The 24,781-nt window shown below is 38.3% G+C and overlaps 1 protein-coding gene across 1 annotated transcript in view; it reads left to right on the forward strand.

Annotated features, from left to right (window-relative positions):
- The window catches only part of MAP3K5 (mitogen-activated protein kinase kinase kinase 5), a 283,087-nt gene that overhangs the window by 100,559 nt on the left and 157,747 nt on the right, over positions 1-24,781 (forward strand). Inside the window, exon 3 of the mRNA XM_020987151.2 lies at positions 4,678-4,701. Within this exon, the coding sequence (XP_020842810.1) occupies positions 4,678-4,701 (24 nt within the window). The remainder of the gene's footprint in view (positions 1-4,677; positions 4,702-24,781) is intronic.

Raw genomic sequence — 24,781 nt, forward strand, 5'->3', positions numbered from 1 at the left:
TGGCAGCGCATGAATTTTCATTCACTGCCTCTCAAGTGTTATTTGTGGAAGTGGCCTCTATATGCTGTTTTTATCTTTTCACTTATAGGCTTGTTAGATAACAGGTTTTATGAGATCTTTTAGTTAGCTCTAGGTTATTTATACAATTCAGTGTTGGAAGGCCTAGCATTTATGCTTCTAATTTCTTCCTCCTCCTTTTCTTTCCGGCTAATTAGCACAAATTAACTTCCTCCTGTTTTCCTACCTGGGCAGTTTGTACACTTTCTAAGGTCTTGGTGACATGCTCTGGAGCACGGACTACTTTTTTCCTACTCAGTTAAAATGTCCAGAATGTTATCTGTTTTTAATTATGTTCTAGTAAGTAGAAGAACTGCTGAATATCCACGTTCTTAGGTACTACCATGAGCTGCTAATAAGCTGTTTGTGCCTCAAGGAGAACAATTTGTTTGGAATCTAACTATAGTTTGATTCTGATTTGGTAGATTATTGTAGGAATTGTCTAAATATACTTTCTTTATTCTATGATACACAAAATGGCAGGAAGAAGCCAAAAAGAGATCTAAGAGGATTATCTCAGCCTAGTAATTCTTTAGGAAAATGTTAAAATTTAACCAACTGGAGCAGGAATTGTTTTTTCTGCCAGGGTGTGCCAGTAATTTGAGCTCATGTGTAGGTCAGAGGACTGGTTTGAACTCACTTGTTTATCAGCAAAGCTATGGTGTCTCCATTTCCATTGCTGTTCCTGCCTCAGCAGGAGGTGGTGGTAGATTAGATGGTGTGCTGGGAAAGCCTGGGAACCTCTTACCTTCCAATAAAAAGCATTGTCTTAGTGAGGGCTGTGGGAGACCACCTGTTCTGTGTGTTCTCTATGGTTAAGCCATAATAGAATGTTCAGCGGGGCAGAAGAAAGCAGTAATATCATGTGTATGATTGATAGACACACACTATAATTAAGTCAAGTCAGCAGGCGTTTATAAAGGACCTACTATATGTGAGCTACTGCACTAAGCACTTGGGATAAAAAGGGGAAAAAAAAGGATACAAAAAAAAATCCAGCAGCAACCAAAAAACCACAGTCCCTGCTGTCAAGGAGCTGACTGTCTAATTGTGAGATAGCTCTGTACAAACAAGAGAGGAGAGGCACGAAGACGGGAAAAAGCCTTTTGCAGACAGTGGGATTTTAGCTGAGGCCTGAAGTAAGCCAAGGGTAGGATGTTAGGTGATGGAGATGAGGGAAGATGGGAGACAGTTAATGCAAATGCATAGAGTAAGGAATGTGTCTTGTGCAAGGAACAGCAAGGAGGGCAATGTCAATGGATTGCCAAGTACATAGAGGAGAGGAAGGTATAAGAAGACTTGGAGAAGGGGCAGTTAGGTGGAGGAGTGGATAGAGTACCGGTCCTGCAGTCAGGAAGACCTGAGTTCAAATGTGACCTCTGACACTTAACACTTACTAGCTGTGTGACCTTGGGTGAGTCACTTGACCCCATTGCCTAGCCAACAAAACAGAACAGAACTTGGGAGAGGCAGAAACTTGAACCAGGTAATGGAAGGCTTTAAAAGCCAGCAGATTTATATTTGAGCCTGGTGCCATGTATATGAACACATATATGAGTTTCATCTGAAGCCCTGCTTTACTGCCTTATTGCGGTCTGAAGATAACTTGTGGTTCTTAAGGGTTGTGCTGGCCAAACATAGACCTGCCAGCTTGGAAGGGTTTCAGGTATGGGCTCTGTGATACAGGTCATCTGAGCGCCAGCCTAGCTAAATTTGGCAAAGCTTATCAACAGAAGGTTAGCTACCAAGTGATGGATTTTTTTTTCAGCTAGAGATCTTCACTAAGACCATCTCCTGAAGCTTAGAAGGAGCATCCACAGAAGTTAAATCATGGATCCATCAAGTGTAGTAATATAAATATATTCACACACATTTAGAGCTTTCTACTGGGCAGTGAAGCCCAATAGAGAGAATGTTGGCTTGGAGGTCAGACCTGAGTTTCGATATATAACCCTGTGTGACCTTGGCAGGTACTTCCATTTCCTCATATACAAAGTGAGGGAATTAGACTAAAAGACTTCTTTCCTGCCTTCTCTCTTACTAGATGTTGTCTGTCACATTCTTTTTAGCCAGCTGAATGTACTGGCCATGAGCCACAAATAGTATGCTTTTCACAATGTCTCCACGTGTATTCTGTATTCTTTTGGACGATAACCACAATTTCTGCTTGGTTATAGTCACTGTGGTCAATATAGTGCTATTTCCCTTCACTCTGTATCTTTCCTACTCCTTTAGTCCATCAACAAGCATTTACTAAGTACTTATTATGTGCCGGGTACTACAATAAGGGCTGATGCTACGAAGAAAGTAGAGGTCTTGGTGACAGGCTCTGGAGCATGGACTACTTTTTTCTTGCCCTCAAGCAGATTACATTCTAATGGAGGAAACAACCTACCAGTAACTAGGTACATACAAGATCCATTTCCCTTCGAAGATCTTTGGACTCCAATGGGAGACACTGGCACAGGACCGCCCATCGTGGCGAGCCCACAGCAAAGAAGGCATTGTGCTCTGTGAACAAAGCAGAACTGCAGTAGCTCAAAAGAAACACGAGATGTGCACATTTAGAGCTATTTCCATTCCAAAGGTCTGTATGGACTGTTTGGGCCCAACCTGTGATAGAGCCTCCTGAGCTTGCATTAGTCTGATCAGCCACAATAGGACACACTCTACCTTGATTCCAACACAGTGAAGTCATTTGGGTCTTCTTCAAGCATGAAGGATGACAACCAGTAAGATCCACGAGAATAGACATAAGGCACTTCAAGAAGGGAAACCATTAGCATCTGGGAGTACTGAGAAAGGCTTTCTACAGAAGGTAGAATTCAAGCTTAATTACTGTGTGCACATTTCAAGCCTTAATTTTATATTGTGCTCATAGAATCATGGGAGCTCAATGTCTAGGGGGAAAGCGGTTGAATAAAAAAATTTCTACTAATAATTATAATATGAAGTAGAAGGTGAAAAGTGCTTTAAGAGAGCTGTAAACAAAGTCTTGTGGGAGTTCAGAGGAAAGAAATAACATTGGGGCACCTAGGTGATGCAGTGGATAGAGCACCAGCTCTGAAGTCAAGAGGACCTGAGTTCAAATGTGCCCTCAGACACATAACACTTACTAGCTGTGTGACCCTGGGCAAGTCGCTTAACCCCATTGCCTAGCCAAAAAAGAAAAAAAAAAAAGAAATAACATTACAGATGAGAGGGCATCAGAGAAGGCTCCAGTAAGGAAGTTGTACTGGACGTGGGCCTCCAAGCACAAGTAGGATTTCACCTGGAGCTTTATCCTTACGTTCAGGAAGCATTTATTAAACACCTGCTGTGTGTCACATGCTTGCTAGGCATTGAAGATATAAAACTTGGAGAGCTGGCAGGAGCATGGAGAGGTTATGTGTTTTACACAGGTTCACACAGCCAGTATTTGTCAAAGGTGGGATTTGAATCTCACTCATACTGGTTCTCGGGCTGGCTTTCTAATCGTTACTCCACGCTGCCTCTGCAAATGAGGTAATTATCAAGTAATTTCTGGACAGAATAGTAGAGTGAAGCTAATAGCAACTGTGGGAATCAAAATAGACTTATTATTGAATAAATAATAAACATATTTAAAAGAATATAAACACATTATAAAATATTGAATGCATAAATAAATCTACTCCCTGAAGCTAAGCCTTGAAGGAAGCTAGGGATGCTGTGTAGCAGGAGTAAGGAGGTAGTGGTATATTCTAGGCATCAGGAAGACCAACCTGTGTAAAGTCATGAAGATCTAGAGATACTTGTAAGGAACAGCAAAAAGGTCATTTTAGTTGGAAAGTAGAATGAATGAAGGGGAGTAATATGCAGAAATTCTAGAAGAAGGTAGTCCAAAGCCAATTTGTAAAGGACTTTAAATGATAAAAAAAAAATAGTGTTTTATTATGGTGTGAATTGGGACACACTGGTTCTTCTTGAGCAAGGGAGTGACGTGGTCAGGAATATCAGTTTGGCAAGTGTATAGAGGAGGAATTCAAGAGACTAGAGGTGGGAAGACTGACTAGGAGGCTATTGCAGGTGTCCAGGTGAGAGATGATGAGCTAGTAGAGAAAGAAATGGATGTAAAAATATGTTGCTGGAGTGGAATTGTCGATGCTTGTCAACTGATTGGCTATGGGGAGGGAGGGATATAGAAGAGTTCATTGGAGATGACGTGGAGGTTGTGAACCTCGTTGACTGGATAGTGGTTGATCCACAAAAACAGAGGAGTTAGGAAAGGTAAAGTTTGGGGGAGGGGGAAGAAAAATTATTTCTGTTTTGAAAATGTTGAGTTTCATTGCCTATAGGACATCCAGTTGGAAACAAGTAGTAGAAAATTGATGATACAGGACAGGAACTGAGGAAAGCAGTATTCTTGGCAGCATTAATCACAGAATACATTGCTAGTCCACAGAAAAGTGTGTGTGCGTGTGTGTTTTAACAATTATACTCTCTTGAATATCTTGCATATTAATAGAACCTTTGATTGTATTTATGTTATTTTTCGGATTCCTTTGAAATTTCAGTTTAGTATAATATTCTGTGTACCAAATGTTAAATATATGTGTGACTTTATTGTCCGTTTTAATATATATTATTCTTGTTTTGCAGGAAATCATTTGTCAGAAGAATACTGTGAGTATTTTATTTTTATATTATATGTATTTTTTTCAAATTTGCAATTCCTCTCATTGATTCTTTGGAAAAAAGTGAACTTTTCTGTTTTCATGAACATTTAATTACTATTTTTGTTCTATGCTTTGTATTCCCTTAAAATAATAATTTAAAGATAGTTTAAAAAAAATACTTTTCCAGGGCATCTAGGTGGCACGGTGGATAGAGCACCGGCCCTGAAGTCAGGAGGATTTGAGTTCAAATCCAGCCTCAGACCAAACACTTTACAATTACTAGCTGTGTGACCCTGGGCAAGTCACTTAACTCCAATTGCCTAAAAATTAAAAAAAAAAAGTTTTCCAGTACTATTTCCACTGTCTCTGGAACAGTAGAAAAATTGTCACTGTATTTTTTTTTAATTGACCCAATAGAGTGAAATATTATCTTAATACTAATTTGTATTAGGATTTGTACTAATGTCTGCCTTAGTAGGTATGTTACAAGCCTTTTCTGAGTATAGCAGTTATGTTTCAGAAGCTTTACTTTGACCTTGAATTTATGTAACTATGAGCAACAACATAATACTCATTATTGCATTGCCTAGTTATTTATTACATCGGTTTCTCAGATAAAAGTAAGTAGTCAGATTCCTATTAATGCAGTGCTTCCCAAATTGGTACCTGTGGAACATATTCCCTACCATGTGAATTAGGGGTGCTGTGGGAAGATTTTGATTCTAGCAATAATGTTTTCATCAAGCTGTTAATATCCAAGTACATATTTATAAAATACATTGTTATGTGTAGTATTTTTTTCATGAAATATGCTTTATTTTCTCATCAGTTTCTCTTTTTTATGAAAATATGCTTATATTTTTCTCTATACCTCCCTTCCCTCTTCCAGTAATATTACCCTTCTCTAAATTTCCCTGGACCAACATTTATGAATTCAGCCAATGTATTTTAAGTGTAAAATTGTACTAATTCATTTAGAAGGTACTGGTTTGTCTTTTATATTGATTCATGGGTGAGCAGTTTGATATGATATTTTTTCCTTAGTGATGCAGAAACATTTTAATGTTATCAAACAGAAGACCTATTTCATAAAGAATTGCCCTGGTCACCAAAGGCCTGAGGAGACAATTTCTTATGGAGAAATAAAAAGCAATAAAGATTCTGTGAATGGAAAGGAATAAGTGTTGAGATGTGCTGCCAAATGAAAGAACTATCTGTAGTCAGTACTGTTTGTGTCTGGCCATGGTAGAGGATTAATTCTGACCCTGTCTGAAATAATTGTTGAAAAGGGCAAGGAAAAGCAAATAGATGGGGAATGCATTTGCAGCACTTGATAGGTAATTGGAATAATAACTTCGACTTGTGTTTCCTTGGATTTAGAGCTAGAAAAGACTTTAGGGATCATCTGGTTTTACCCCATCATTATAGACGAGGAAACCATGACCCAGAGAGAACATTGTGAAAGATGGAAGGATGAAGGCAACCCAGCCACTACCCTCAAGAAATTTGTAGCTTAGTAGGGAAGGACAAGTACACACATAATTATAATACAAGGCACAATTTGTTAGAGCAGCCAAAAAACGTCAGTTTCATTTAGGATTGTATTAAAAGAGGTACAGCTTTCAGGAACAGGAAATAAATAGTTTCTTTGTTGTCTACTAGGGACCATACCTCATATATGTTTAGTTCTGGAAGGAAGGAACACAATTTAAGGATATTGATCAACTAGAGGGTACAGATGGGCAGTGAGGTAGTGCAGTGGATAGAGCATCAGGCCTCTTCTTCCTGAGTTCAAATCTGGCCTCATGCACTTACTAGCTCTGTGACCCTAGGCAAGTCACTTAACCCTGTTTGCCTCAGTTTCCTCATCAATAAAATGAACTGGAGAAGGAGGTGGCAAACCACTCCAGTATCTTTCCCAAGAAAACCCCAGATGGGGTCATGAAGAGTTGGACACGACTGAAACAACTGAACAACAACAAAGAGTGTCCAAGGGAGGGCAAGGAGGGTGGTAAAAGACCTTGAGTTTCCATGTTATATAGGGATTGGCCAAAGCAAAAAGCATGATAAGGATTTGAAAGGATTTGAAAGGCTGTCATGTGGAAAAGTGATTCGACTTCCTTTGCTTGGCCCCAGAGGCAGAACCTAGAGCAGCAAGTGGGAGTTTCAGGGGATAATTTAGGCTTGATGTTCTAATAGAGTTTAATTGGCTGCCTTGGGTGGTCGAAGATAACTTCGTTTGTGGAGAAATGCCACCTAGACTACAACTTACTTGATATGTTATAGGAAGTATATATAAGTAGGCAGCTAGATGGTGTAATGGATGGAGTGCTATACCGTAAGTCAGGAAGACCTGAAGTCAAATGTGACCTCAGACACCAGCTATGTGACCTTGGGCAAGTCACTTAATCTCTGTTTGCCTCAGTTTCCTAAACTCTAAAATGGGGACCTCACAGGGTTGTCATGAGGATAAAATGACATAATATTGGTAAAGTGCTTAGTATAGTGTCTGGTACATAGAAGACGCTGTGCTTCTTTCCTCCCCTCCCCTCTCCCCTCTCTTTCCCTTCCCTCCCTTCTCCTCCTCTGTCCTTTCCTCTCTTCTCCATACAATAAGATACTCCTTTTTGGCTGTGAGTTAACATCTCAGGTCCTTTTCAATTCTTAAAATCCTGTGAGTCTCTTAAGTACCACAAGGGGAGTATGGGTAATATGGTGTTGGAGGTTCACAGGAATGAGAGATTACATCCTTAAGAGGGAAGGAGGAGATATTTGAGCTGAGCCTTGAAGGATTAGCAGGGCTTAGAAAGGGAGAGATGGTGATGAGTCTATCCAGGAAGAGAGAATGTTATGATCCAAGGGCTTGCAAGTATAGGACATATTTGATGAAGCACAAGTTGGGCTACAGTATGGGATGCATATGGGGGAGTGGTTGGAACTTAGTCTGAATAGACAGGTTAGGACCAGGATGTGAATAACAAGCTAGGGAATATAGACGTACAGATTTAATTCTCGGGGTGGGGGGGGTGGGGGGGTGTCATTAAAAGATTTTTGAGCCAGGGTGTGGTATGTTTGGAGGTAATAAGAAAGCAGTGTGTCATAGTAGGAAAGAGTATAAGACTAGCAGCAGTTAGATGATGCAGTGGAATAGAGTCCTAGACCCGGAGTCACAAAGTCCTGAGTTCAAATCAGGCCTCAGACTCTATAGCTATGTGACCCTAGGCAAATTCTCTGCCTACCTCAGGTTCCTCAACTGTAAAATTGGGGATAATGGTAGTACCTACCTCCCAGAGTTGTTGTGAGGATCAAACCAGATAATATCTGTAAAGCACTTAGCACAGTGCCTGGCACATAGTATGTGCTTAATAAACGTCTTCAGAAAAACAAAAAGTAGGCAGTCTGCTTCTTCTGTCCAAAGTTGAAATAGATTTTTATTTATTTTCATTTCAGAAATGTGTTCTATGGGTTGGGACAAAGTGCTTTTGTACTTTTTGTGAAAATGTAAAAAAAAAAACGTTAAGTTGACTAAAAGCACTTTACCCTTGATAACCAAGCATTTAATGTCTAGCACTACATCTGACACACATGAGGCACTCATCATATAGTACAGTAATTATTAGGCTCCTGCTATGTTCCAGGAACTTAATAAATGTTGATTTGAACTGCATTGGCAAACAAAAAAAGAACCCACACATCCATAGAATTTTTATACAGAGGTTCATAGCATTTCATAGAGGTTATTATATTATAGAGTTGGAATCCTTTCATTTTATAGACAAGGAAACTAAAACCCATCACGCAGCTATTTACAGAGTCAGGGTTGCCTGCCCCAGTCTTCTGACTACCAAGTTACCACCATTACAAGTTAAATAGCTAGTACTTATACAGTGCTTTAAGATTTGCAAAGCGCTTTACATTACAGTTAGCACATTTAAAAAACTTTTAGGTCTCACCACTTAGATTGTACCTCCAAATGAGAACATTTATAAAAAGAACCTTAGGGCATTTGTAAGTTTTAAATTCTTGACCTTTCTCCTTTGAACATAAAAAGAAAAGAAACAATTATTACTTTTCCCATGTGATTTTTTTTGGGCTTTTGTTTAGCATTATGTAGGACTTTTCAGAGATGTTAATTTGCTTCAAATATTTATTCTGAGGAAAAATTAAATTTTCACAGTGACATGTCACTTAGATTTCCTTGGAACATAGCTAGCTTCTTTTACAAAGTGGACTGGGGATGAAGGGATATTTGGGGAGTTCTAATCTTCACAATGCTAAGTGAGTGACAGTGGTGAGTAGAAGAAGAGGTTGTTTAGTGTTCATTAATATTCAGGCTCCTGATCTCAGATCAGGGCAGTGCCATGGACAGCATGCCTGGATTTCAGCAAAGCAATTGCCGTGGCACATCACCTTAGCTTTGATGGAGATATATGAAGTAGGTATTTCACTTAAGTGAATTTGGAACTGTTTGAAGGACCTTGTGCAAAGAGTGGTAATCAATGGATTAATGTCACCTTGGGGGGGGGGGCGGTGAACTCTATACCACCGGGCTCTAGACATTTGAATATTTTTATCAATGACTTGGTTGAAGGCATAGATACCATGCTTGTTAAATTTGTGGATGACACAAAGCTGGGGAAGCTTAGCTAGCACATTGAATGACATAATTGGGATCCCAAAAAATTAACACAACATGGCTGGACAGCAGTTCATTTGAAAAATGGGTTTTTTAATGAGCTTGAAGAAATTAATTAATCAAGCAATCAACATGCCTTATTAAGTACTTACTGTGTTCTGGGCACTAGACGCTCAATTTAAAGGGTCACTGTGACATGGTGCTCCAAAAGCTAATGCAATATTAGGTTGCATTAATAGGGATATAACGCCCCAGTTAGGAGAAGTGGTTGTCTGTCTGTATTTTGACCAGGTATACCACACCTGGAGTATTGTGTTAAGTGCTGGATGTTTCACTTTAGGAAGGAGATGGGCAAGCTAAATCAGGTACAAAAGAAGATGACTAAAATGATAAAAAGAATTTAAAACCTTACCCTACAACAATCTGTTGAGGGAGCAAGGTATATTTAGTGGGGAGGAGAAGACTTCAGGAGTATATGATAGTTTTCTTCTGGAGTTCAAAGGGCAGTCATGTGGAAGAGGGACCCAGTTTATTCTTCTTGGCGCCCGTAGGGCAGAACTAGGAGCAATAGATAGAAGCTGCCAAGAGGCAAATCTTAGCTCACTGGAGGGGAAAACTTAGCAATAATCTGAGCTGTCCAAATGAGATGCCTTGGCATGGTAGTAAATTCTCTTTCACTTGAGGTTATCAAATGGAGACTGGATGACCAATTATCAGGAATATTGTGGAGGAGTCAACTGCTAGGGTATGGATTAGATTAGGTGATCGCTGAAATCTCAACCACCTTTGATAGTGTGTGCTCCACCATCTCCATTTAAAGGTACTTATTTAAGTTTGAGAAATATTGCCTTGAATAACGATGTATCTACTAGCTATAAAGTCTTTTCTTTTGGTAAGGATTTTTTGGGTAGTTTAAATTGGGCTCTTGTCTTATTGCTTTTTGTTCTAGCCCTAAATGGGAAATATTCTTTTAAGATGGGTTCATGACAGTTAATGTCAATTCAATTCAACATGGCTCAGCTTTATATCTCTTCCAGTCATTCCTCTGGACCATAATAATAACAATAACAATAATGATAGCTAGCGTTTTTATAATGTATTAAGTTTGCAAAGCACTTTACAGACACCTCATTTTATCCTCCTAACAACCATTTGAAGTCAGTACAATCACTATCCCCATTTTACAAATGAAGAAGCTGAGGCAAACAGAGGTTAGGTGATTTGCCTTGGGTAACTCAGCTAATAAACGCCTACATTCACCATCTGCCTGTTGTCACTGACCTGCTGTTTGCTGCCTGGAACAGTGCCCTCTGCACCTGACTTGAGACCTGAACCTCCATAAGTCAGGTCTTCTGGAATCAAGCCCCAGTATCTGAGGAACTTAATGCACTCATCTTTGGAGCTCCTCCCCCCTAAGGCTCAACCCATTTTTCTGGTGATTGAGCAAACTTAGCCTGCCATCCCTGGCCAGCCCTAGACGTCAGGTCATGCTTGGAAATGAGGATGGGGAACAGACATTTATTTAGACATGTGCCAGTCACAGTGCTGATTGCTTTACAAATATTATCTCGTATCTCACAGCCAAGCCAACTTATGTGCCTGCCACTCTTCCCTCATCACCTTTTCCCCCTATATGTGTGTTCTTGCCATGTTAAAATTTGGGTTCCTTGAGGACAGGGTGGTTTTTTTTTTAATATTTGTTTCCCCAGCCATTAGCCCGATGCCTGGCCCACGAAAACATTTATTTAGTGCTTTTTCATTCATTCAATTTTTAACGTGGGTGATATATGTACTTTTAATCTAGCCAAAGCTTATTTAGATCAGTTTTTGTATTTTTTAAAAATTAATTTTAGGAAAATGTGCATGTGTGTTGGCAAAGCATACAAAATATTTGTGTAGAAACACTAGTTATTCAAGCCCTTTGCTTCATTTCTCTCTTCCTGTTGGCAACCATTGGACCATTTCAGTACTAAGAAGGTGAAGAAAGAAACTCCTAGCTCAAATAATGCTTGAGAATGCTCTTTCCTCATCCAGAGTATCCTACAGTTATTGGTCTGGTTTTGATAACAGTTGTTCCCATTGAACAACAAAATTCCATCTCTGTACTGGTTCTCCTTCTATTCCTCAGATCTGCCATTTCCCAGCCAAATACATTCTCTTGGTCTCTTTTTGAGATATATTTTATTCCTAGAATGGCTAGAAATCCATCATTGCTTTATTTCATTTCACATGGTCCCTAAAACTAATCTTATTTCCTGACACCATCTTCTTATCCAGCTGTTTTCTCCTCATATCCTAACCATTCCTTGTTAAGATCCTTACTTTCCATTTGTAGTAGTGATGAAACTATTATTTGTACCCCTACATCTTCGGTTTTCTTGTCTAGGACTCTCATCCACAGAGAGGGGTTCTTAAGTAGAGGTCCATGAACATTTTTAAAAAATATATTTTGAGAACTTATTTCCATTTTAAAACACTATTCTGAGGAGTCTTTAGACTGAACCAGGCTGCCAAAGACCTCAGTAACGCCCAAAGGTTAAGAATCCCTGCTGTGGGAACATCTGTGGGCTCTTTATCCTTCTGTGGGGCAGAAACTGCTTCTTTCTCAGGAGGTTCAGTTCTATCCATCTCCTATGGAGTAATCTTTGTATCTGTTTTATACTATTTTGATTAATGGGACAGTGTCAAATGACAAAAATAGCTCTAATTCACTCAAATAGAGACTTAGAGGTGATATTACAATCTACCTTTTTTTGTGTTTTCCCCCCTTTAAAGCATATAAAGATGAGTCAGACTCCCCAGAAGAACTCAGCAGGAAAAGAACAATGGGATGGCTCTCTAATGCTTCCTCAAGTTCTTAAAATTACTAAAAATTCTGCTCGTTTTTTTTTCTTTCGAGTCGGTCCCCATGTTACTTTATACAGTCATTCAATTGCAATCCTTTGGCACTTCTCTGAGTTCTGAAAACAACCATGCATCTATGTATGTATGTGTATGTATATACATATATATGTATATGTGTGTATATATATATACACACATATACATATATATGTATATATGTTATGTATTTACTGTATTTACCTTTGGTTTGTATACAGTGAGATAATTGTGGAATCAAATACCATTTTCATCATTACTCCCTGCTCCAGAAACTATAAAATTCCTATTGTTACTCCCACACCAAGTGCAAAGTCTACTGCTTAGCTTAAAAGGACCCATGGAATCTGTATGACCTTTCCCCCAATTACTGATTTGTAGGAGCGTAGATTTAGCACTGGAAAGGACCTTAGAGGTCAGCTAATTCAATCTCATTTTACACATGTAGAAACTGAAGCCAGAGAGGTGGTGATTTGCCCAAGGTCGTAGAAGTAATTAATGGTGGAGGTGGGATTTGAACTGAAATCTTCTGACTCTGAATACAGTGTGCTTTTTTGAGAGTGTGCACTCTCCGTATTCAGCCTCTGCACCAGTGGGGCTGGTATTATTGTCCTGTGCCTTTGGTCCAGAGTCACCTCCTTGATGAAGCCTTTCCAACTCTTCCTTTTCCTGTCTAAACTTGGTCTGTATTGCATAGTTTAGAACTTAACCATAAACTCCCTTTGTCTTCTCAGCTACATTGTAAACTATCAAGATCTCTGTGAGAGGTAAATAGGGTAATTATCATTATAGCCATTTTATAATTTGGGAAGAGAAGCACAGAGAGAGTAATTTGCCCAAAGTCAGTCATCTAGTAAAATGTTGGTGTGGTCCAGTTTCTGTGATCCCAAGAATTATCTTTTCTGTCGTGCCACATTAGAAACCTAGCCTAGCAATTAGATCCCTCCATGATCAACTTAAATAATTTGGCTATGTAATGAGAAGATAGGACTCATTGGAAAAGATCCTAATGTTGGGAAAGATTGAAGGCGAAAGGAGAATGGGATGGATGAGACGCATAAATAGTATCACAGAAGCAATGAACATGAGCTTGGATAGACTTTGGGACATAGTGGAGGATAGAAAGGTCTGGTATGCTTTGGTCCATGGCGTCGCAGAACATTAACAGCAACGTGATCGAGTCCAGCAGCTAGGTGGTGCAGCAGATAGAGGGTTTTTTGTTTTGTTTTGTTTCAAGGAAAAGGACCTACATGTACAAAAATATTTATAGCAACTCCTTTTGTGGTGGCAAAGAACAGGAAGTTGAGGGGATGCCCATTATTTGGGGAATGGCTGAACAAGTTATGATATGTGGTTTTGCTGAAATACTATGGTGCTATCAGACATGATGAGCAGGATGCTTTCAGAAAAACTTGGGAAGACTTATGTAAATTGATGCAAAGTGAAGTGAGCAGAAGGAGAACGTTGTACGCAGTGACAGCAATACTGCAATTATGAACTATGAAAGACTTAGCTACTGTGTTCAAGACAATGTTCCAAGACCCATTCCAAAGGACCTGTGATGAAAAATGCTATCCACCTCCAGAGAGAGAACTGATATTTTCTAAATGCAGATTGAAGCCTACTTTTAAAATTTTCTTTATTTTTTATTGTTTTGTGTGTGTTTTCTTTTGCAGCATGGTTATTATGGAAACATATTTTGCATGACCTCACATGCATAGTCAAAATCAAATTGCTTGCCTTCTCAAGGAGTGGGGTTGAGAGGGAGGGAGAGAAAGAATTTGGAACTCAGTTTTTAAAAAAATGATTGTCAAAAAGATTTATACATATAATTGGAAAATATTTAATGAAATAAAAATAATTTTAAAAAAGAAAATGGAATTAGGTGCAAGTCCTAAAGAAAGATGAAGAGATTTTTGAAGGTCCACAGAAGAACAGTGACAAAAATAAAGAAAATGGGGAAAGGATAAGCTGAGGCCAGTGATTGGAAAATATCTTATTGAAATATCAGAAATTTAAAATATACATTAAGTTTGAAAGACACATTGTAGAGTAACACTTGTAATTTGGGGAACCAAGTCAGGACCTGCTGAAGTTTAACTCCTAATAGGAAGACCAGTGGTCCAGATGTAAAGGCAGTCACATTGTTAATAAGATCATAATTTGAAAAAGGTAGATGTTGGTCTGCAAATACCAATGCATTTGGGATTTAACCACTATGCTAGAGACCAGGAATACTTAAGAAAAGATGAAAATTTTAAAACTCTAGTTCTTAACCTAGGACCCCTAAACTTAAGGAAAAATCACTTTTGTTTTATAATTAGTTCCCTTTGTATTTTATGTATTTTGTTTTATGCATTTAAAAATATTATTTTTAGACAGGCTCCATAGGCTTCACCAGACTGGTTCATGACACAAAATGGTTAAAAACCCCTGATTTAAAAGTCTTTTAACTAAGAACATTTTTGACAAATGCTATTATCATTTTAGGCATCAACATGCATTTAGCTTCATAGATTATTTTTAATTGGAAAAGAAAAGAGATTACAAGGAGACATTGGAGTTGAAGAAAACATTTTTATTTTACTAATACAAATGCATTTTTGGTGTGTTTTTAAAATATTTTTAATGAATAGTTAAATCAATACAGTTAAACTTGTTTTGTAATAGTTTACATTTATGTGAACAAATTTAATGTGTAAAATGTCATATCAACTTGTCACTGTTTCTAAGTGTCCATCACGTTTCTTGGCTCATTTATTTCTACTATTTTTTAAAAAAAGTTTTAGTAATATGTTTTGTTTTTCCACTGTATACATTTACAGATTACTTCCACCCCATGAGAGATCTCTTATAACAAAGTAAAACCTTAAGCAAAACTAAAAACACAGTGACCTTATCTGAAAGTGAACTTTCTACGTGTATTGCAACTTTCCCAGCTTTTTAAAAAATTAATAGAAATCTGTTTTCTTTCTTTCCCACCTTCACCTCATTGAAAAAGAAAAGAAAGGGGCAGCTAGATGGCGCAGTGGATAGAGCACCAGCCCTGGATTCAGGAGGACCTGAGTTCAAATATGACCTCAGACACTTAGTAGCTGTGTGACCCTGGGCAAGTCATTTAACCCCAATTGCCTTTAAAAAAAATTTGAGAAAGAAAAGAAAAACTAATTTCTTAAAAGAAATCTGCGTAATCAAGCAATGTGAATTCCCTCAGTGGATGTATACAAATAGATACATATGTGTATGTATCATTTTGCCCCCTGAATCTACCACTTCCCCATAGAGAGCACATTTCATCATTGATCCTCTGGAATCAAAAACAGTAATCAGTCAATCAAAAGACATTTATTAAGGTCTTGCTGTGTGCTAGGCACAGAAGTAAGCACTGGGGATACAAATAAAAGAAAGACTATTTCTGCCCACAAGCAACGTAGAGGCAATTCAGTTGTTTCAGTTGTGGCTGACTCTTCATGACCCCATTTGGGGTTTTCTTGGTAGATATACTGGAGTGGTTTGTCATTTCCTTCTCTAGTTCATTTTATAGATAAGGAAACTGAGGCAAACAGGGTTAAGTGACTCACCCAGGTGTCACATGGCTAGTGTCTGAGGCCAGGTTTAAACTCAGGAAGATGAGCCTTCTTGCCTCCAGGCCTGGCACTCTTATCTACTGCGCTGTGTCGTTGCCCATTGGGGTGATTGGGAGAAGACAATACACAATAATTATCTCAAACAGAGTTGAAGGAACAGGTGACACTTTAACATTTTCATCTGAGTTCATCTTCTTAAGCTTTTTCATCAGCATCTCTGCCAGATTCTCATATGGTACGATGAATTAGATATGGTAACTTCAGTGATATCAATGCTGAGAATAGATCCATGTAAAAATGCTAGCAAATCTGCTTCATTTCACATCTATTTGTCATACCTTTAGTCATGGCCTGATTAAACTTGATCTCTTACCAGAGTCTTTTCTGATTCCTCTCTTTCTTAACTGCTTTTCCCCGTATTATAAAGCAGTGCTGTCCGTGATCTTTGGCCACCCTCCTCAGAGGTTTTGCAAGTGAGTCTGTACTTTAAGTTCATGTTACTGCTACTGCTTTGTCTTTCTGCTTGGCAAGGAGATCAAGTTTTTGCTTTCCTCAGGCATTTTCTGTACTTTTTTTAGTCTCTTCTTTATGGTTTCTATTTTGAGTTAAGAAATGCCTTTACTAGCAGTTTGGAACTGTGGCAAAAAAAATATTAAAATGTGTATACTCTTTGAACTAGCAGTGCCACTACTGGTCTATGCCCAAAATAGATCAAAGAAAAAGGAAAATAACCTATTTCTGCAAAAATATGTATAGCATCTCTTTTTGTCGTGACAAAAATTAGAAACTAAGGGAGTACCTATCAATTGTGGAATGTGTAAGCAAGTTATGGTATTTAAATGTGATAGAATACTATTGCATTGTAAGAAGCGATGAAGAAGGGGATGGTTTCAGAGAAACCTGGAAAGGCTTGTGTGAACTGATGTGCAATGAGGTGAACAGAAGCAGGAGAAAATTTACATAGTAATAACAGTATTGTAAAGATAACAACTTTGAAAGACTTTTCAACTCTGATCAACACAATGACCAGTCAGGATTCCAAGGGACTTATGATGAAACATGCTATCCACCTTAAATAGAGAGGTGATGAACTCAAAGTACAGACTGAAACATTTTTTCTACCTCCTTTGTTGTCTCCCTCTCTCCCTCCCTTCCTTCTTTCCTTTCTTCTTTTTTTCTTTATTTCTCTATCTTTCTTGACATGGTTACTACAGGAACTTATTTTGCTTGATTATACAAATTCGTGATGAGTTTTGGGGTTTTTTTCCCCACGTTTTCAGTGGGTGGGGGGAGGGGAAGAATTTAGAACTGAAAATAAAATAAAATTTATTTAAGAAAGAAATGCCTTTATATTTGTGTGTTTACCATTTTTGGCATTGGCAGCTTGTTTAAACAGGTAGGTAGGTGGAAGCTGCTGTAATTTTCTCAGTTTTATCTTTTCTTACGTGTTTATTTTTACCTTTTTCTCACTAGCTAATGATTTAACTGTAAATAGACAGCTGTTTCTGAAGTGACTCCCACATTGGTGAACAATATTTTTCTGCTAAGTTTTTTTAAAAAATGAAATTAATCCTGTTGAATATATTCATTGTTCAAATCTTTTCGCTTCCCTTTAGGAAAACATTCATATCAAATTTATGACTGATCATAGGATCATAAATTTGGAGCTAGAAAGGACTTCATCTAGTCCAATCCCACCATGTTTCAAATTGGAGAAACTGAGGTTCATGGATCTTAAATAAGTTACTCAAGGCCTTTTTTTGGTTGATGTCAGTTCTAGGTTCCAAATCATGTTTTCTTTTGTTTACTGTTTTTACTGTTATGACTAAACCATATTTTTCTTTTCTTCCTTTCTTTATTTTGGGTGAGGCAATTGGGGTTAAGTGACTTGCCCAGAGTCAAACAGTTAGTGAGTGTTATGTGTCTGAGGCCACATTTGAACTCAGGTCCTCCTGACTCCAAGGCTGGCGCTCTATCTGTGCCACCTAGCTGCCCCCCTGAAGTGTATTTTTCAGGCTGGTTTTTGGCATCTCACTCGCCCACCTTCACATTGAAGACAATGAATATCAAATTACACGTTGACTTAACTTGTAAAATCGTGACACGTTCTTCATTGAATATCTTTCTTTAGTCTCTGCTGTGGATGCTGTTGCAAATTCAGGATGGTGTGTTTCCTTTTGCTCATCAAGAGTGCTGTGAGAAAAATGTAGCAAAATGGTACCCAGGAGATGATACGTCTTCTGGCCTTTGAAAATAAAGTGAATTAACTATGTAACTTCATTCTTTGGCTCTCCCTCCATAAATATGTGAGTTGTGCTTTCAGATTAGATAGAGATAAGATGTAGCTTTTAGTAAGCACTCACTTATGTGCCAGCTGCTGTGGTAAGTGCTGGCTTAGCACGTACAAGTGAATAAGAAATACAAGTAAAAAGAAAGACTGTCCCTTCCTTCTAGGGGTTTACATTCTAATGGGGCAACAGAACCCATAAAAAAGAGCTTGAAAGAGGTCACTTTGGGGCTGATCCTGGTTGGAAGTGAGCATGGTTGAACGGGTACTTCCTTAAATGAAGGTTCTAGGGAGAAACTCACAAGTTGAAAGGGGACACTGAGAAGACCTGTAGAGGTGGAAGTAGAAACATGTGGTTTCATATGTTGTAGGGGAAGAGGTGGGGTGCTAATATGGGAATTGTTTTGCAGTATGTTAGTTAACTCGTTGGTTATAACCTAAGACTCTCACATGAAGAGTACCAGAAGTAAAGTTAAGGTTTGTAGATGGATGAGACCTGTGTGATTCTTAGGACCGTCTGCCTCACTTTCTTCCACCATTCCACTGCAGAAGTGAAGAGAGGCCACACCAGGCAGAAGGCTATTTTACATTTTTTTATTCTTCTCATGAATTTTCAGGACCAAAGATAACTCGTGTGGTGTTGGGACTCTCCATACTTAGCTAATCTGGTCCTTAGACAAGCAGACTCAGACTATCCCTAGAATTATACTTGAAATCTTTCAGACTTAGTAGTCTCTGATGGAGCTTATGCTTCATTGGTATGACCTTGTAAAACTCAGAATTACTTCCATCCCATCCTAAGACATTGGAGGAGGAATTTTGTAGAGGTTTTCATCAAGAAACATGTAATACCCAGTGACACTGCTACAGGGTCTGTACCCTCAAATCAGAGAAAAAGAAAAAGGACCAATATGTAGAAAACTCTTTATAGCAGTTCTTTTTGTGGTGGCAAAGAATTAGAAACTGAGGGGATGCCTATCAATTGGGGAATGGCTGAACAAATTATGGTATATGAATTTGGTGGAATACTATTTATCATACTGTTAGAAATGAAGAAATGGATGGTTTCAGAGAAATCTGGGAAGATCTGTATGAACTGATGCAGATTGAAGTGAGCAGAACCAAGAGAATGATTATACAATAGCAATTATGTAATTATACAATAACTCTGATTAACAATCTGGCCAGTCATAATCCCAGAGGACTCATGACAAAACAGGCTGTCTCCCTCCAGATAGGAAGGCAATGAACTCAGAATGCAGATTGAGGCTTCTGGGTTTTTTGCCTAGTTTTTGGGAGAGGACATGGCCCATGCTTGAATTTGTTTTTATTTTTAACAGGTTTTATTTTTCAACAGGTTTCATTTTTCTTGCTTTCTCAGTGGGGAAGGAGGAAAGGATGAAAATTCATACCTGAAAATAAAATTGAATTTGAAAAGTAAAATAAAATGAACTGTTAGCCTCTGGGAAAAATGAAATGTGTTACACATTTTTTTTAATCACCGAAACATGGTACAGTATTTCAGAGCGGCTACTTGTTAAAAGAGAATATTGATGTTGAAATTTATATACCAGTAATTGATTTTGTGCAAGTTGCTATTTATTTATTTTTCTTGAATTATTTGTAGTTGTGGGTTGTATAGCTGGAAATAGTAGAAAGTGGTAAACTGGCAGTAACCAAGTCTCTAGACAATATAGAAATTAATGTGGGAAACTAGTCTTTCTTTAGTATTCATCTTCCTCATTTTGGAAATTGGAAAAGGCTTTGGTTAGAAGTTAAAGCAACTTGAGAGTCCTCTTTTAGTTTTATTTTATTTTTTATAATTGCTACAAGAGTTTCCCCTGGGTGGTTAGTCTTAGTCTATTTAGGATAGAGCTCAGCGCTGTTATATATCTCTTAAAACTGATTGCCCCTCCTTTTTGTCGCCACACTTTAAACCCTATCACAGTACTTCGTTCCTGGTAAGTGCTTAATGAATGTTGTACAATTAAAAAGGGAAACTTAAAAAACAAAAACGAGTTAGCTGATAAAATCTTACCTTTGTGTTTCTGAATCTTCTTTCTGAGACCCAAATCCTTATTCCTTAAGAAATCATGTAATCTAATATATTTCACTCCATCCTGGGAAAGTGTGGCCTGACTTCTTTTTTCTTTAAAAGCCTTCCTCAGCACAAACTCTGTGTAGAGGATCAATCATTACTAAGTGAATGAACTAGTTGAACATGGAATGATAGATGTAGAGCTAGAAGATGCCTTAGAGGCCATCTGGTATGGCCGCCTTCTTCTTCTTCTTCTTCGCTAGGCAGTGGGGTTAAGTGACTTGCCCAGGGTCACACAGCTAGTAAGTGTTATGTGTCTGAGGCCGGATTTGAACTCAGGTCCTCCTGAATTCAGGGCCGGTGTTCTATCCACTGAGCCACCTACCTGCCCCTGTCTCATTCTATAGAGAGAGAAACTGAAGGCCACAGGAATTAAGTGACTTGCGTAAGTTCCCTCTGGTACCAAATGCAATGCTCTTTCCCACTCCACTTTATTGCCACTGACACCAGATAGTGGAAGTCCTCATATGCCAGGCCAAGGAGTTTGAACTTTCCACAGTAGGCAAAGGGTTGTTAAAGAATTTTGACCATTCCTTTGTAGGACATAAGGAAGATGAATTTGGAAATATTGTGAAGGTTGGATAGGAAAGAAGAGAGTGTGAACTGGTAAGGCCTTTTAGGAGGCTACTCTAGTAGCCCAGATGAATGGATGTTAGAATATGGAGGATAGAAGATAAAAATCACGAGGACCTAATAATTAATTGGATATGAGAAGTGAGGGAAAATGAAGAAGCAAAGATAACACCAGGGTTCTGAACATGGAACATGGAAGACTAAGAGATTAATGCTGTCAGTGACAGAAAAAAATGGAGAGAGAGAGAGAGAGAGAGAGAGAGAGAGAGAGAGAGAGAGAGAGAGAGAGAGAGAGAGAGAGAGAGAGAGATTTGGGTGGAAAGATTAGTTTTGGATAAATTGAGTTTGAGGTGCTACCAGGATATCTGGATGATATTTGGTAAGTCGTTGGAAACATAGTTTTAGAGCTCAGAAGGAAGGTTGATGCTGAAGATAGAGATTTTGAAATCATCTTCTTAGGTGTGGTAATTGAATCTGCGTGTGAATGTCTGCCAAGGGAGATGATATGGAAAAGGAACACAAAGAACATTAAAGATAGGACCTTTGAGGGTATGATGTGGAACAACAAAGGATGTAAAGAAGTAAGAGAAGTAGGAAGAGAACAGTGTGGTGTTTTGAAAAATGAAGAGAGATGAGAGTTGCTATGAGGATGAAGTAGTAGATGTTGAATGCTAGAGGGAGTTCCAGGACGTTGAAGACTGAAAGAAGGCCACTGAATTTGGCCATTAAGAGGTCATTGATGACATTTGAGATCAGTATTTGTAGAGCAGTGATGATGGAAAAATTGATTCTAAGCGGTTGAGTACATAGAGTGCATGGTAAGGAGGCAGAAGCATCAGGTATGTATTTTTCTAGAATTTTGTCCATGAAAGGAAGGAAAATAATGGAACACTAACAAGAAGAGTAAGGTTAAGGGAAGGCTCTTTTTAGAATCAGTAAGACCTGAACATGTTTAGAGGCAGATAGGAAGGGCCCATTGTAGAGGGAGAGATTGAAGATGAGTGAGAGAGAAGGTATGACTAATAGAACAGTGTCCTGAAGGGGGGGGGCGGGAGGATGTGTGATCCGGGGCATAGGTAGAAAAGGATCAGCTTTGACAAAGATATCTCTTCCTATGAGAAAGAAGGAAGTCAAAGGGAATAGGTAATGGCACTGAGATGTTTTGAGAGGTGAAGGAGGGTAGCAGAAGGAACTCCTGTCTTTTTAATGAATGAAGTAGGAGGCTGGGTCATCTGCTAGTATGAGGGTTGGTAGATGAAAGAGAAGGGAAAAGTGTGGAAGAGGCACTTTGGAGAGTGAGACAGACAGTCCATATAAATTGAATAATTTTCTAACATCTCTTTTTGACCCTGGCAACTTTTTAAGATTATGACTGGCGGAATAGCTTCTGATCTGCACTGTGAGAAGGTGTTTCCTTATGGGAACCTAATTACCCTGATAAAATCATAAATCCCAGCCAAAAAAGGTAGAGAGGGAGTTGAAGATAGAAGTGAACTTACTAAGTCTGTCATATTATTATGGAATACTAGGTACTGTATTTGTCTCTTTATGCTTGTAAGGATCTTAGTAGCCTTCCTGCGTCATGCATATTTAATGTGTTTTTTGGGATATGAGAATGAAAGTTTGGATGGACCAGTGGTTTTTATATTAATTCAGTTTTACTTTTGTTTGAATTCTTGTGATACTTTGTGCCTTTCTAATGTATTTTCACATTATTCTTTGTAAAACATGCATTATTCTTCCAGTTAATGTTTCCTTCCTAGCCCCCCCTCCTCCCTACACACACACACACACACACACACACACACACACACACACACGCGCGCGCGCGCGCACATGCACATGATAGGAATCTTAGAATCCCAAAGCTAGAAGACACTTCAAAGGTGATCTAACCTAACTCCTTCCTGAATCACAAATCCCCCTATCTACAGCTCCAACAAGTGAGTATAGAACTTTTGCTTGAAGACCTTCATTAATGAGAAACTCACTCTTTTATGACCACCTTCCCCTTTCATTGCTGGTTAGCTCTATGGCCAGGAAGTCTTTCCACATGTGGGGCCAAAATCTAATTCTTTGTAACTTCTAGCCACTTTCCCTAGTTCTGTATTTCATGAGATCAAGGAGAAAATGTCTGCATGAATTTCACAAGTTTTTAAATCTCTTAAGGACAGGAACGTTCTCTTATTCATATTTTATTTAGTGCCTTGTTCAGAGCTTTGCACATAGTAGGCACACAATAGTATTAGTTTAATTAATTTTTCTTCTTACTTTTAGGAACTGAACCAGTTATATCCAAAATGCATGCTTTTCTGTTAGTCCAAATAGTTAGTAACGTATTATTTTTAGTGTATTTGTGGAGTTTAAATACTTATAGTTGACAGCTTCTAATTTTCATGTATTATATACAATATATGTGTGTGTGTGTGTGTGTGTGTGTATATGTATGTATGTATGTATGTGTATATCCAGTAGGGAAATAATATTCTAAAACAGTTTTTAAACATCTCCTGGTATATAATTCACATTCATATGTCTTTGTATGATTTATGTGAATAGCGGTGATGTTACCTTATGCTTTGCAATTTCAAGTATATCGAACCCTAAAGTATCAGGGTGCTGTTTTTCTTTCATAGTTAAGCTATAGAAAACTGCTAATTGAGAAGAGCAGACTATTTGATGTGCTTGCCTTTTCCTCAAATCTAGCAAATGCTTTGGGAATCAAGATCAGGAGGGAGTCACATGGAATAAGATTTGAAAAGCCTGGTTTAAACCAGAACCTGTTTGTTTTCCCTCCTTTAGGTTAGGGTTCTGATCTTTGTTCCAGGAAGGATGAAAAAATCATAGAGAAGAATAGTTTTATTGAAGCAGTTTGCCAATTGAATCACACCATCTTGAGGGACTTCTAACACTTTTAATTAGAATTCAGTCTGTATGCTTCTTTCCCTGACTTTGAAAGGTACCTCAATATATCTAAGATCAAAGTCATTTAAACCTAACTTTCTAACCAAAGCAGCATGGTACTTCTCCTTTTGTTGGCAATACACATCTGGCTTGCATAAGGATTCTGTCATTCTAAAGTCATTTTCTGGCAGAGCCTCAGAAAAGATAATTTCCTACATGTAGTGTGACTGTTGTGGTGACCTCGTGTGGAAGGGCTGATTTAGAGAACAACTGTGCTAACGTGAGAAGGGAAAAGGGAAAGTCTAGGTCATTGTTCTTGTTCAGAACTAATGCATTTCCCTCAGAGCTACTGCTGGAGCTGTGATTTAGAAACTGACTTGTACCAATGATTTGTCATGGTCTGTACTTCAAACAGAGCTATTGCAGAGAGACTGGTAATTGGATACCAGGAATTTACTTAACATATCCAGACCAACATATAAACACATGTACTCATGTCTTTTGGACAGATGAAAGGATCTACTGTGTGCATGTAGCACTGAATATGGAGACAGGAGTCAAATTCAAGCTCTGCTATTTGTTATCTGTACAACCATGGGCAAGTCACTTAACCTTACAGGGGCCTTAGTTTCCTCATCTGCAAAATGAAGGCATAGGACTAAATTATCACTTAAAAGTCTCTTCCAGTCCTATATCCTTTTATATATTTTTATCTACCTATCTGTCTACCTATCCATCCATCTATTTATCTATCTATCTATCTATCTATCATCCATCTATCTATCTATCTATCTGTCTATCTCCAGTTTCTAAATAATATTAAATTTAGTATAAACCAACACTAAAGATCTCTCACAGGGAAAAAATAAAAATTTCCTATCTTTTTAGACATGTATAAACTTTGGTGCCACTAGGTTTCTGTTAAACCTTTGAAGACATAACTTACCAAAGAGACTTCAGAGAATGGGGAGGAAGGGAGTTTGAAGAGGAAAAAAATAAACAAAACCCAATGATGTGAACCTAGTTTCGGTTTTATTTCAAGCCAGATTTAGACTCCCTGGCCCCCTTGCCTCATGTAAGGAAGGCATAGTTATTCTTTCCTGCTAAAACATCTAAATTCAG

The sequence above is a fragment of the Phascolarctos cinereus genome, unplaced genomic scaffold (assembly GCF_003287225.1).
Source record: "Phascolarctos cinereus isolate Bilbo 61053 unplaced genomic scaffold, phaCin_HiC Scaffold_5;HRSCAF=322, whole genome shotgun sequence".
NCBI lineage: Eukaryota > Metazoa > Chordata > Mammalia > Diprotodontia > Phascolarctidae > Phascolarctos > Phascolarctos cinereus.